Source organism: Saccopteryx leptura, chromosome 5 (assembly GCF_036850995.1).
Source record: "Saccopteryx leptura isolate mSacLep1 chromosome 5, mSacLep1_pri_phased_curated, whole genome shotgun sequence".
In the NCBI taxonomy this organism is placed as follows: Eukaryota; Metazoa; Chordata; class Mammalia; order Chiroptera; family Emballonuridae; genus Saccopteryx; species Saccopteryx leptura.
In genome coordinates, this window is record NC_089507.1 from 220,088,482 (window position 1) to 220,103,486 (window position 15,005).

At 52.1% G+C, this 15,005-nt stretch overlaps 1 protein-coding gene across 6 annotated transcripts in view; it reads right to left on the minus strand.

Moving 5' to 3' along the window:
* Positions 1-15,005, minus strand: part of DIDO1 (death inducer-obliterator 1) — a 53,101-nt gene that overhangs the window by 27,819 nt on the left and 10,277 nt on the right. For 4 of the 6 annotated variants that reach the window (XM_066384361.1, XM_066384363.1, XM_066384358.1 and 1 more), the window contains exons 2-5: positions 5,187-5,367; positions 4,000-4,113; positions 2,045-2,852; positions 1,139-1,460 (exon numbers count right to left, since the gene is read on the minus strand). In XM_066384361.1, the coding sequence (XP_066240458.1) occupies positions 1,139-1,460; positions 2,045-2,850 (1,128 nt within the window). In that variant the 5' untranslated portion in view covers positions 2,851-2,852; positions 4,000-4,113; positions 5,187-5,367. Of the gene's footprint in view, positions 1-1,138; positions 1,461-2,044; positions 2,853-3,999; positions 4,114-5,186; positions 5,368-14,095; positions 14,914-15,005 lie in introns of those variants that run through there. The other 2 variants (XM_066384362.1, XM_066384360.1) reach the window with 2 other exon arrangements.

Sequence of the window (15,005 nt, forward strand, 5' to 3'; positions counted from 1 at the left end):
CATAGGATTCGAGTTTCATTCAAGATAAAATTTAGGCCTGACTGGTGGTGGCAGTATTGACATGAGATGCTGAGGTCCCAGGTTCAAAACCCCAAGGTTGCCATCTTGAGCACAGGGTCAATGGCTCAGAATTCCCCCCAGTCAAGGCACATATGAGAAGCAATCAGTGAACAACTAAAGTGCCTCACCTACAGGTTGATCCTTCTCATTTCCCTCCCATTCTTGCCCAAAAAATAAGAAAAAAATTAAACCTAGAGTCTTAAACACACTGACAATAAAGACATAAGATGAAGATGACATTCCCCGTTAATTTCCATTTCCATGAACATCTGGTGACTGAAGGTGTTCACATCATCACATTTCACTTAGTACCACAGATACTTCACGGTAGCTGTACCCCCACAAGCCACAGTGCGGGGTGTTAAGACACAGGTGTCCTCTGACACCCCTTTGGACACAGCTACCTCAGAGCCACCTGCCCGTGAACACGTGCTGAAGGACAGGCCGTGGCACAGCAGAGCCAGTGGAGAGCCTGGTCCAGGGTGCCGGGAACTCGGGCAGGTGGAACAAGAGCACGCCCCAGGCTGAGATCCCGGGCGCCCAGGACAGCGCTCCACAGCAGAAGCCGACGCTCCGTGGGACGGAGGTCAGGCCCGACTCCAGGGAGGAAGGAGGCGGAGGGAAGAGCCAGCACAGGGCACAGGTGGATGTGACAGGGCCGCACCCGCCACCTCCCTCAGCAGCTCCAGAGGCAGGTGCAAGACCACTAGTTCTATCCAGACAGTGGTGCCAGGGGAGACGGCACACAGCTCAGGAACTCCAAGGAGACTGAACGTGTCACATGAGGTTCCACTAAGAACACTCAGGGAAAGATGAATTTTTAACGAGAGTCCACCTGAGGCAAACGAGCCAGCAGTGGGAGTCCGGGAGCTGACGTGGCGTAACACCAGAGAGAAGGGAGGCCCACAAAGCAGGACTGCTTTCCCAGCAGCCCCCCCACCCCCCACCCCCCGCCCCAGACAAGGCACAGGCTCTGGGGAAGCCTCCATCGCTCCAGCAGGAAGGAAGAACCGAGTCTGTGCCACCAGCAGTCAGTGCAGCAGACCGCACTCCTTCACGGCCCCAGGCCAGTACTCACAGGCTGGAATATCTTGAGTTTCTTCTTGCCGCTTGGATGTGCAGCCTTCTCAATTCTCCCCTTTATCCCCTGGTCTTCGACGGATTTCTGCTCTACGATCCCGATACTTGTGCAGTCGGTGCCGTCGGAGTCTGTGGGCCGCAGCCGCGCCTCCAGCTGGTCGGTGGTCTCTGAGCTGGGCTCGTCCTGCACCTGCAGGATGGTGCAGTTGGGGCAGATGTAGTCCTCCCCGTTCCTCTCCAGGAGCCGCCCTCGAGCCTCAGAAATGCCCACACAATCGCCGTGAAACCACTCTTCACAGCGGTCACAGCAAATCATAAACCTGAAATTAGAGAATCGGGAATGGAAAACAGAGAAACACTCATTTTTAGACATATAAGTCAGTTTTAACACTTTAAAAAACTGCAAACATACAGACAAGTAGAACAGGATAAAGACACACTCCGGCCTTCTCTAAACATTCCAGGAAATTCACTTCAGCTTGCTCTGAATGGAGCATTTCAAGTGAGTTACAGGCTTCCTGCCCCCCCAATACATGACTGCTGTCTCCCCAAGAGCAACAATGCCCTTCTCCCCGCAAGGAGCCAGACAGAGGTTCCCTACGCCGCCAGGCAGCGCTACCCGAGAGACCTCCAGGCGCCAGTGCTGGTCTGGTCAGTGCTGCTTCGCACCGCGCGGCTGGGCAGCGAAGAGCCGAGTGGCCACTGGCAACAGTGCACGTGGTGTGTGACTCCAGAGTCCCTCTTTGACAATGACTCGTTCACCTTTCCCAACTGCACGGGCCACTCATCCAGCCCGGCTCTGGAACTCTGAACAGATCGTGTGGGTCTGTCCCGCTGCTTTCCTGCTTCCTGCTGGTCTCCCTGAAACCCGGGGCAGCCAGCATCCTCCTCGCCCAGGACCTACCTGTTGTTGTGGGGCTGACGACATATGCAATACAGAGCGTTGGGGTCGTACACTTCACACTCAGGCTTGTGCTTGACGGCGCCCCCAGAGTCCTCCTCCTTGACCCCGTGGGCCGCCCGCCCTTCCGACTTCCTCTCTCTGTCATCGCTCACTGCCTGCTCTGCCGTGGGCTCCTGTTGGCTGGGCGGAGAGCTCTCCACGGCATCGGACGCCTCCATGTCCCCAGTCTCTGCCGGGCCCTCCTCCCGACGCCTCTTCCTCAGGCGACTCTGGGCTCCTCTCAGGGGCCGATCGGCGGGCTCTTGCTCTCGTTTTCTTCGCAGGCGATTCTGAAGTTCTTTCAAGGTCAACCCATCACTGTCACTATCGGAGGTGTCACCCTCGCCGTCACCTCCCTGGGCCTTTGCAGACGAGGCTGGTCTTCCCTTGCCTGTTCCTTGACTCTTACCATCAGAGGTGCTCTCGACACTCCCCTCAGACGCGGTCTCAGCATCTGTGACCGGGCAGGAGGTCGGCTCACCGGGGTCCTCGGGGGAGATGGCCAGAGCCCTCCTGCCCCTGCGCCGCACCGTGGTGAGGAACTCCTCCACCCTCTCAGTCCGCTTCGGCTGCCGCCCGCTGCGCCGCAAGGACAGGCTCTGCTGCTGTGGGGGCTGCTGGTCCCCAGAGTCCAGCTCCACGTCCCCAGTGCCCTCGCGCTTAGCAATGGTGGTCCTTCGGAACCCCCACGTTTTCCTAAACTCTTTACTGGTGGGTTTGATGACTTTGGGGGCTTCCTCATTGCTTGGGTCACCTTTCTCATCCATACCTAATGGGAAATGCAACCAAACCACGACCAAGGTTAGCAAGGCCCGTTCCTCGGCGAGTGGGCAGTGAGCCAGTGCTGGAGGAGCGCATGGCCTTCAGCCGCGCCGGAGGGAGCACCACCCCCATGACCACGGATGCAAGGAACATGTATCTGCCCACCAACAGTGAGGGTGGCCACTCAAGTCTGTCATTTCGACTAGTGTTTCCTAAAACAGTGGTCCCCAACCCCCGGACTGGAACTGGTCCGTGGGACGTTTGGTACCGGTCCGCAGAGAAAGAATAAATAACTTACATTATTTCCGTTTTATTTATATTTAAGTCTGAATGATGTTTTATTTTTAAAACAATGACCAAATTCCCTCTGTTACATCCGTCTAAGACTCACTCTTGACGCTTGCCTCGGTCACACGATACATTTATCCGTCCCACCCTAAAGGCCGGTCTGTGAAAATATTTTCTGACATTAAACTGGTCCGTGGCTCAAAAAAGGTTGGGGACCACTGTCCTAAAACTTGGTACCCAATGTAATTCGAGGTGATTCTTGAAGAAAATATTAACTGTTAAAAATCTAGAATCACAAAGGAGGATACAACTGATTTGTCACCTAACTGCTCAGGACAAGGCCCTATGGAACAGGCACTGGGGAAATACCCACTGAGCCACAGTCCCCGGTGGCAAGAACAAAACCAGTGTTTGCCGTGGTGGACTGGAGGTGGCTGCTGGCCTGCTGGCACCCCCATGTGGAGACACGATGTCATTGCAGCCCTGCCTGCAGGGCACAGAACGCTGGGCCAGTCCTGGACTCAGCTGGCCACAGCACTACCGCTCCTGTCCTGGGCTGTAGAGCCCTGAGCTGCCACACAAGAAGTGTGACCACCTGGCTAGAGAGGCCGCGTGGAGAGGGTTTACGCTGGACCTGCAACGGCAGCCCGGCAGGGTCCTGCCCAGACCTGAGCCCCAACCAGGACCATACAAACGAGGGTCGTTGTTACTGGGACACTAAGAAAAGACCGACCTTGCCAACAGCTTCAATGTGTCTCTGCTCCTATTCTACCTTCCCCTTCCTTCTAAGAGATTACCGAAGGGTCATGTTTGTGAAAACCTTACTCTTGTTTAAAATAGTAAGACCCAAAAAACACAGTATGTACCTTAAAGAAGTCTTTTCCAAGCTGTCCAGGCTTCAATCACATCGAAATGCTAGTGAGGACTCGGACTTTGTGCCATGTTCCATCCTAGGGGAAGGACCGGTGCAGAATGCAGACCTTCAAAACACAACACACACAGAATTCAAAACCAGGCGCCACCTAATCCCTTCCTGCTCCCCGCTGAGTGCTGCCACGTGTCCAGTCCAGCTCCACGCACCCTGTGCCATGGGGCTCGGCCTCCCACTCCCAACCACTCAGAAGCTTGCCAGAGTGGCCGTGACATGAGCAGGTGTCTTCAGAGGAATGCCACTTCTCTGGTCACCTAAAGTGACAGCTCAATTAAATCAGGGAGCTCATGGTGGCTCCAATGCAGAGTGCTCTGCTGGCGACTGGGAACAAGTCACACTAAATTGCTTGCAGCCAGGAAGCAGTGCTGACAGCGTACAGTGGTGATCTCCACATGTAAGAAACAGCACTGACCTTCCCACAAACAGGGCTATGCCCCTTCCCCATGCACATGTTAGAGCTGTTACTAACCACACTGATTACAACTGTTTACCCACACAGCCTAGAAACCTGACTTTAGAAAGTGTTTCCCCTCTCGAAAATCAACTCCAAGTAAATCTGACAGCCACCGTGAAAGAGGGTCACACCCCCATTTCATACAACAGTATCAATTTCCAAGGAAGACGCAGTGTGAGGGGCCTGAACCAGTCTTTGCCAACCAGATGTGCAACAGCTGCAATCCCTCCACCGCAGAGGGTCTGAGACGGGCCCCACCAAGCTCCTGCAGGGAAAACTGTCCTCTGCAGAGTACACTCCACCACACAGAGAACATACTACGCCAGGGTCCACACAGTAAAAAAATAACCAACAGAAAAATAAACGCTCTCAATCAAATTGTTATTTTTTCCAGTTTGAGCTATTGTGTTTGGTTTGTGAACAGTCTTACACTTTTTTGTATGCTGAATATGAGCACCAGAAACACCTGTAAAAGTTATCGTTTTCAACTGGACGTGCACAGATAAAAGAATGAAAAAAGTAAAAATAAAACTCCTTAACATCATTCCACATTCAAGTTTGGACCATCTCTAACAGGTGTGACTGCTACTTTATGTCACTGTTTACACATACTGCAACTTCACATATAGAAAACTCCAAACTTGCCAGGTTTTGCTGTTGACACTCACGCTATTATTGAGTTACCTGCCGACAAGACAGGGACACCGTCTGCAAGTCCTGAGCACAACAGAGAGCCTGCTGCTGCACAGGTCTGGTCCCAGCAGGCGGCCAGGCCTCCCCCACGACTGCAGGCCGCTGCTCACTGACCACCGTGAAGACTACGTGAGACTGCTCCCATGGAGTGAGCTCCTGCAAGAGAAGATGGTTGTCAGACCTTAAGTAACTGCGACTCAAAGCACATATTAGAACGAAAACACAAGCCACACACACACACACTGCCCCTTTCCTCCCAGGCCTTTCACAGAGGACACTGTGACCACATGGGGAGCAGGACAAGCGGGTGGGGGTGGGGAGGGAAAACTAGCAGTAAGAAGGGCTCCACCACCAGTTACCAGGTGTCGGCTGCTTCCCAATCAGGACCCTATTTCTGATGGACCCAGCTCAATAAAACCCAACGGAGAGAAACAAAATGTGAAAAGGCTGAACAAAAAACAGACATAATTATTTTAAAATTCTTAACACTGCACCTACACCATCATTTTAGTTAAAACCCTAAGAGCCTGGTCGGTGGTGGCGCAGTGGACAGAGCCGTGACCTGGAAAGATAAGGTCACTGGTTTGAAACCCTGGGCTTGCCCGGTCAAGGCACGTAGGAGGCAAGCAGTCAACAACCAAGTGAAGCAACTACTGTATGAGTTGATACACTCGCTCCCACCCCTCCTCTCTCTGTAAAATCAATCAATCAATCAATCAATCAACACCTGAGAAAAACTTTAGAAGCTTGTGATTATTTAACATCAACATGGAACAGACACCCTCTGTGTATTCAAAGCTTGGCTCCTCCCACACCTCCTCCACACGGCCTCCCCAGTCTGAGCCATAAACACTCATCTTTTGGCGCATTTTAGTCTAGCCCGAGCGTCCCACCTGAGCCCAGCACACCCACCTCCCCTTGCCTGCTCCTAGCCTCACTCCAACTGCCTCTGTGTAACTGTGGTCTCCTTAGTGACCTCACAACAAATGTTCTGATGCTCCGCCTTTTAAAGAGACAGTGACCACGTCAACTGCATTAGCCAAATTCTGTCACCACGGCAACCAAATCTCTTCATTGTGGCAAACTGGTCTCAAAATGAGGCGTCAATGGTTCAGAAACTTAAGTTCTCAAAAGAAACAAAAAATAAACCTTCCTTGTATATTTACTATCCTGAGAACAAAATTTAATATGTCCTCAGGAATAAAATTTTTTAAAAAAGATAAACATGTCTGGATTTTATGTGAATCCTGAACAATTCATTGGAAAAGAAAAACCTAGTTATTTCTGTTAGTAGAATGAGATCAAGCCCATATTCTGAACAGATCAGATCATCCTAGATATCTGGTTCACTTATGTGGACTTTTAAAATGTTTACAAAATTGATTTTTCATAATTTCAACACCGAAATTCTAATACAAAACTTCATTCAGCTCATGATACAAAACCATGCATATAAAGACAAAAGAGAACAATCTATAATCAAGTGCTAAATTCCCAACACAACTTAGGTTAAGTGTGTAACCCTACACACCACAGCACATCACATGAGGAATACGGTCATAAACCTGCATTCACATCATAGTAGTAACAATTTTCTCCAAGAATTTAAAATCATCTTTCTATGTTTCTAAGTACAAGTTTTTTCTTCTCAGCTGAAACTGCTCCACTTCCTGCTAAGCAGAGGTAGAATAATGCCATGGAATCTGAGGGTTAGTATCTCCACTGCTGCTCACAGTGGAGTCTGGGCACCTGCCCGCAGCCCCACGACTGGGGGGGACCCAGGACCAGGACCCACACTACAACTTCTGGTCCCAGGGCCTCTTTAACACTCTTAAAAACTGAGGACCTCAAAGAGTTACCGTTTATGTGGAATACATCACTATTTCCAAAACTCAAGCAGAAATGTCTTACAGTAACTGTGGGTGCTCTCTGCTACCCCACACCTGGCCCTGACAAGTGGCCGTGTCACAAACACGAGCTGATGTGGAAACAAGCCGTGGGGTCGTCTGGCACCCTCAAGTTCTCCAACTCACACAAGTCCAAGCGCAGAACACCCTGTCAGATGACACAGAGGACAGGACACACGTGGGCTAATAATGTTGGTATCTGTCTCCTCAAATGGCTTTAATCACTGGGAAGCCATCAAGCTCACAATGGCAAATACAAGTTTTTCAAAATTCTAATACTCATTCAAAAGCTAGAACGTTCTCATTAACAACAAATTCTGTCAGTTAACCCTCACATCTTTCATCTTTGAGAAAATGCCTGCCAAAATTCTGAAACTGTAGCCTGTCAGTTGTCATTCAAGTACAGACGGATTGGGTCCCGCCAGCCCCATGGGCTCTTCCGGAGACAGCCAGTGCTGGGTGCAGCAGAGGCACAAGAGCATCCCTGCTGCCTCAGACGGGGCGCGTCAGAGAGGGACACTGGAGGCCGAGTCCTAAGGCAGATGCACTGCTTCACGGAAGACTTGAAGGGCAGCCGGCCCGTCTCCGGGACGGGTGCACACAGGGTTTATGTGGCCACCCTAACTGGCTTCTGAACCTCTACCTCGGCAAATGTCAACTCAGTGGACAAAGGCTGACAGCGCCAACTGTCACAGTGCAAAGAGTTTTGGGCTGTGAGCCCACAAAGGGGTTTGGGGACCTGCAGGGGTCGAGGGACACACTGAGGACAAGCAGAGCACTAAGAGGTCTGGGCTTCAGTGTGGGAAGAGACCAAACATTGCCTTCCACAAAACTTCCAAAATAACCCTCACTCTGCCCTTCATTCGCCACCTCTTCAAAATGCTAACCTGCCAGAAGCAAACAAAACCAAAAGTACCCTTCCAAAATGTTATGTTAGTTAAAAACAAATGACAAATGTCAGCGATGTGACTGTGATTGTGGTCAAGCTGAAGGCCCCACCTCCAGAGCTCTCCTAAGCCGTTCTGAGTGATGCAGTGCTACAGTTAAAAGGCTCCTGTCCCTAAGTCACTTTAAAATATGCTATCGCACAGCACGACCATCGTCTCTCCTCCAAGAGAACATCTAGTGCAGACCTGCCCCACCCAGTGGCAAAAAGCATGTCTGTCTAAACCTCACATCCCCCTGGGATAATATTCAAAACCAACCATCTTGGCCCTGGCTGGTTGGCTCAGTGGTAGAGCACTAGCCCAGTATGTAGAAGTCCTGGGTTCGATTCCCGGCCAGGGCACACAGGAGAAGCGCCCATCTGCTTCTCCACCCCTCCCCCTCTCCTTCCTCTCTGTCTCTCTCTTCCCCTCCCGCAGCCAAGGCTCCACTGGAGCAAAGTTGGCCCGGGCACTGAGGACGGCTCTGTGGCCTCTACCTCAGGCGCTAGAATGGCTCCAGTTGCAGCAGAGCAGCGTTCCCTAGTGGGCATGCCGGGTGGATCCTAGTCGGGCATATGTGGGAGTCTGTCTGACTGCCTCCCCGCTTCTCACTTCAGAAAAATACAAAAAAACTAACCATCTTAATTTCTAAACAATTCTGACCTGCCAGTCAGAAATTATATCCAAAACCTACAACACAAACTCTTTATTTTGGACTCTGATGACTCAGAATTTTTAAACTGATAGGTCAGACTGAAGTTTAATTATTGTATCACCATAACTAGACCCTTCTGTGGACAAGGAACTGAGAAGACACCAGCTGTAAGTTCCTTACACTGTTAAGAAAGAAAGGAGAAACACTTCCTAATTAAAGACAAATCAGTGTCTAGTAGTGGGGCAGTCACTGAACACGCCAGGGATTCCCCACGGCGGGTGTCCTAGGGCTTCCTTACCGTTCTCCAGGGACTGCCAGGCCGTCCTCGGTCCAGAGGCAGCTCTGCCCTCACGGACCCCACAGGCAAGCACACGCTCTGCTACATCAGCAGCTACTGTGAAATGCAGCTGCAAGCACACGCTCATCCACATAACACTGGACAGGTGGACAAGTTTGGGACACAAAGCAACGAAGCCCATTTCCACCCATCTGAACATACAGCCTCTGACTCGGCATACATTACATGTGACCCTTCAGATGACTCGGCATACATTACATGTGACCCTTCAGAGACTGCACTCCGATTTTCAACTCACCACCTAACGCTGCCATTGCTGCAGCTATTCCCATGGAGCCAAGGTGCCCACAGCACAGTAAGGTCCTCCAGAGGTACAGAGAGAAATCCAGAAACAGCCCGGCTGGTTCCGACTGTCTCAGGTACTTTTGCTTCAGATGTACGGAGACAAAAGCCAACCCAGTGGTACAGAATCCTCTGCAGGACGGGGCCAGGCTGCTCTGGTTTCTACCTGGTTCTGATGCAAAGCACAGGCTGTGACCTCGGCAGGCAACTACTATACATAAATGAGTCAGGAACCAGAACAGCTGCACGGGTGAATCAGAGGTAAGAGGAAGGAAAAGCACTGAGGTTTCACTGCACTCTATTAAATAAACGGTACAGAGAGTCTCCTAAACGGCTACTTGAATGGGCTTCCGCTGTGGTATGTTTGTGCCCCTCCCCCAAACTCACATGGAAACCTAGTGCCAAGGCAATGGTGCGAGGAGGTGGGGGCCTCTAGGAGGCACTTAGGTCACTGGGGTGGCCCATGAATGGGATCAATGCCCTGATAAAAGAGACTCCAGAGAGCCTGCTCCCTCACCCCCTCCACCTGTGAGGACAGTGAGACTGGCCTCTGCCCCCAGAAGAGACTTCTCCAGGACCTGTCCACAATGACACAATGACACTCTGATCTTGGGCCTCGAGGGCCGAGCAATAAGTGTGTTGAGGCAAACCCTGAGTCTACAGTATTTTGTCCCAGCAGCCCAAGTGGACGAAGCCAGCCCCACTTCCCCCTCAGTGAACAAGGAAACACGGTTTCAAACACTGAAATGGGCCCGTCAAAATCCTACCTTCCAGGAGACTGGTGCTTCCTAAGACGAGGCCACCACCTGGGTCTCAGTGACCCTTTGACTTGTCCAGGTTCTTGATCTCATTAAGAAACCTGCCCTGTGGGACAAGTTCAGCTACTGCTAAATGCCTGAGGACAGCACTGAGATGGGCTCCTGGAAGGAGCCCCATCTCCCTTCTCAGGGGGAGGAAGAGATCTCAGGTACGTGCTCACAGAGACCTAAGCACTAAGTCACTTCCCAGGACAGCAGGAAGTAAAGTGACAGTTATCCTCGCTGGGCACTTCAGGGTTGCTTCCCAAGCCTCTAGGTCCTGTAGCAGTTCATTATGAACCCTGATCCTCCAGGGGACCCCCCAACTGGCCACACTACTGCACCTGTGTAGGACTCCCTCCTGGCACCTCCAGAGGCACTGTTGCGATACCCCTGGGCTCACACACGTGACACCTGCACCCTCCACAGCCCCGCGTCCAGGCCACTCTCACCCCCATTTTCATAGTAGCTCAAGTTGTTACAGAGGCCGTGTCTAATTAAAGAATGTCTTACAACAAATGCAAAGTGCCACTTAACACACAAAATCACGGTGCTCTCCCATCCAGGCACCTCACCTACAAGGCAGAGTGCCCTAACCCTGAAAGCAGTCCTATTCCTACACGCCAAAGCAAGCACCCTCGTCTCACTTAGGCAGTCCGCTCTGGGGGAGACATACACCCTGAAATACTTTCACCTGTGACCACAAACAAGTCTTTTCTTTTTGCCAAAAAGCAAGTTATGTGGTTGAGCCAATTAAAAAAGTGCGGACATTAGACACTGCCTGTCTTCCTAAAAGTAACCCATTTCCCCCAGTGTTAACGTCTTGAATCAACTACTATATTTTTAAAAATTTACACTTCTAAACAATAAGTATTCCCAGCCATTATCTACAGCAGAGGTTCTCAATGTGGCCCGGGGGCCCTTTGAAGGTCCGCAAGGTCAAACTATTTGCAAAACACTATGCCATTATTGCCTTTTGCATTGGTCACTCTCAGAAGTACAGTTAGTTTTCCAGAAGCAGATGTGAGAACCCAGCTATTGTCTGTTAAGCCAGACATAAAAAAGGCAGAAACATAAAACATTGTCACCTTTCTCATTAAGTAGTTTGTGTCTTGGAAAATAGCTTCCATAAAATGTTACTCACGTTTACACGCAATGGTTTATTAATATTTTACAATAAATGTGAACATCTGTTGTCAATGCCAAATATGGTAAATATCATAGACATGATTTAAGTAAGCAAAAGCTCTCTGGAGTCCCAGGTAATTTGTGTGTGTCAGGTCCTGACTTCAGACCCTTTGGGAAGGGGAGACACAGAGCTACCACTTGACACTTGAGGGACTTTAAGGGCTGCTTTCCGAGGGCCCACAAGCGACCGGGTGACCTTCCCGCCAGGAAGACGACAAGGAAGCTCGGCTTCTGCACCAGACTTTCCCGACCCCTTTCCTCCGTCAAGAAGGGGCAGGTCCAGCGAGCAGTCACAGCACTCACACGCCAGAAGTCCTCCGAGGAGAACACAGAAGCTTTGTGAGCAGGGCCACATCCCCTCAATCTCAGGGTCTCAAGCACAGGCCAAGGGCAGATGATGCTTAGGGACCTCGAAGACAAGTCTAGAATTAACTGTGCATTTCAACGGCAAGCTTCCTTTCCTTCCCTGAGAGCAGCAGAGGCCAATGCTTACTTTTGGGGTGGTAGGAAAGGTCTAAGCTTAAATAAAGATGTTAAGGAATGAGTAACAGGATTTTCTGGGTCCATTTTCACAACCCGCACAAGCTGGATGTACATGAGGTAACTTGACCCGCATCTCAGTGCTACACGGGGGTGGGGTGGGTGTTTGAGGAGAGTTGACTAACAACTAGAGGGAAAACTTCAAATTGTAATCGACAAACCTGAAGAGCCAAGGCTAGCTGTGATCCCCCCTCACCACCCCTGACAAGTGGGGTTAGTTAAGGCCTCTGACAAACAGACTGGGAGCTGGGGACGCTTAATGCCTTTTATATCAGGTGTCCCTGGCTTCAAGCCTCGCTGCAAACCTAACAGCAATTCACTCTCTCTGAGCTGCGCTTTCCTGCCCAGGAGACAGGGAGGACTGCGACCTCAGCTTCCTAAAAGGGTCTCTGAAACTTCACCATGTCAAGGTCAGTCAGTGCCAGCAGCAGGGCAAGCATGCAGTAAATGGTGGGCGTCACCTGGTAAAATGTCAGTGCCGGAGACAGACCCTCTTAGGAGAGTATTTGACAAGTATTTAACTAACACCCTCACTGCTGGGTGTGCCCCTTCATTCTGGCCCGGCAGGTAATGGGAAGTGCAGGTGTTTTTAAGTGCTCCAATGTCCTTCTCAGGAGACTGGTTTGAAATACCGAAACGCCCATAGGACGGGACTCTTGAAGACTGCAAGGAGGGTAACCAGACCCTCCAGCCACTGTCCTGGAAGAGGCCCCTCACAGAGTGAGGAGAGCAGGTGATGCTGCCACTTCTGGTGTTTTTGCTTTCTTCTTGATTTTTTTACATTGTTTTAATTTTCGACATACGTATTTATGTTCATAACCCAAACCACAGTAAAGCCATCTTTATATTGGAAAAAAAAAAGCTTAGTCATATGAAGGTGTAAGTACCACCCAGTGGCTGTACCAGCATATGAAATACAAAACCACAGCCTCTAAATTTGACATCCAAAGAGAGAAATACCTACTTCGTAAGAATTATACACAAGGTGATCACCTCCTGATAAAGTACACTTTCTAGTTGGGACTACCAGCATTCTTATTACAATACAGACAATTACCTACTCTACTTCATACAACAAGTTACCCCCTCAAAATTACTACGGGGGGGGGGGGACGACCCTAGGCAGGAGAGACCACTCTCTGGGTCAGTGTGGGCAGGGGGACCAAGCGAGGTCTCAGACATTCCCAACCTCTTTCCTGAGGAGTGTGTTTCCACTAGCTGTCGATCACAGAGCCTTTGTAATGGAATTAGATAGCACAGGTCACTTGATGCTGGGCATAGAAAGGGTAGAATTAGCCTTGGCCGGGTAGCTTAATCCATCAGAGCGTTGTCCTGATATGCCAGGATTATGAGTTCGATCTACGGTCAGGGCACAAATCAGTCAACCTATGAATGCAGACATAAGTGGAACAACAAATCCACATTCCTCTCTCTCTTTAAAAAATTTAAAGGATATTAGATACCCACCATTTAAGAAATTTAAACGAAAGGGCCCAACACTTAAACAAGAAAAATGCAAATGTGAGACGGTTTAGGGAAAGCTTTTTAGTGGATTTAGTGAGCACCCCAGGCCTATGAGAGACCAGGCCTCTGTGGGACACAGGGCCACACTGCAGGGACTCAAGGACAACAGTGAGCTGACCTGCGAACACAATCTTTGCAAGAGCCAGTCACTTGGTATCATGAGACAAACATTAAAAAAAAAAAAAAAAAAAGTCAGGCACTGGAAAATCTTGCAAACTTGTAACTACCAAGAACCAGTCCCCCAGGGTGTCGGGATGGAACTCCTAGTAAATTAGGCGCCCTGTGGTGGCAGGAAGACAGACTTACAGTGCCAACAGCAGGACCATCCAGCTCCACTGCCAAAACACTCCGGAGCCAAGGGCCCGCCCCCCGCGCCCACAAGGCAAGCCCACCGGCCAAGGCCCACCGGAAGCACCGAGCGTTCCCACCCCCCAGCCCCAGACACGCCTGTCCTCAACAAGCCACTGTGATGCTCAGAGGCACGCGGGCTGGGACTGCCACTGCCTGCCAGAAGAAACTGGTCACCATGGGCACTAGCAGGGAGGAGCGGGGAGCAGCCGCTTACAGAACTTCTCGTCATGCCCTTTTTATGAGAACAGAGGCGCTTTACTCGAAATAGCCTGAATTTAATAAAATGCTAGTAAAAAATAATAAAGGCCAGTGAAAAACCAAAAATAAGCGAAAAGACACATTGTTCATAAACTCACGGTTAAAATAAGGGCGCAAGCACTCCGGTTAGCAGCAGCAGCGCTGGGCAAGTGCATCAGCCAGCAAGTTTCACAAGTCTTCCCGGGGCGCTGCTAGGACGTCTGCGCGGTGCTCGCCAAGGGCGGCCCCGACCCACGTGCCACTGGGCCCGGCGGCCTCGTGCGCCCCCGCCGCCCAGCACAGTCGCCGAGTTCCGGGGCCCTGCTCCCCGCACCGCGTCCCAGCCGGGGCGGGGCCCCTGGCTCCAGGAACCCCGGGTCCGAGCCCGGGCGCACCGCGGCTATCGCTGCCCCCCAGAGGTCCGGCTCCCCCCGGGGCCGACGTGCAGAGACAACTAACGTGAGAACAAGAAGACTTTGACCCGCCTCTTCCTCCTGCCGAGCGCCCGGGGGCACGCGGCCGAACCGCGGTCACCCACGGCCCAGCCAGGCCCCGCCGGACGCAGCGTCCCCGCGGCGGGCGCGCAGCGAGAAGGAAGCACTCGAGACCCGGCAGCCCGAGGCGAGTCCGCACTGCGGACACCCGCAGCCACACCGCACACAACGGGGGCCCGGCGCGGGCCGGCCCGACCGGCTCCGAGAGAGCGAAACCAGCCTCCCGCCCGCCGCCCCTGCGGCCCCGGTCCGCGCAGCCGCAGCGCCGCCCTCGGGGCCCGGCTCCCGCCCGGCCCGGGCGCGTACGTGGGAGCCGCCGGCACAGGCGCCGGAGCGAGGCTGCGCCTCCGGAGACGGGAAGGGGGCCGGCCCACAAACGCACGACTCGGCCCCGCCGCTCCGCAGCCCGCCGTCCCCGAGCCGCGCTCGGGCCGCGCAGGCCCCTCCCCGCACCCCGGCCGCCGCCATCTTCTCTCCCCGGCGGGCGCGCGGCCCGGCGCGGACGCCGCGGCTCTGGGCGGGCCTGGCTCCGGCA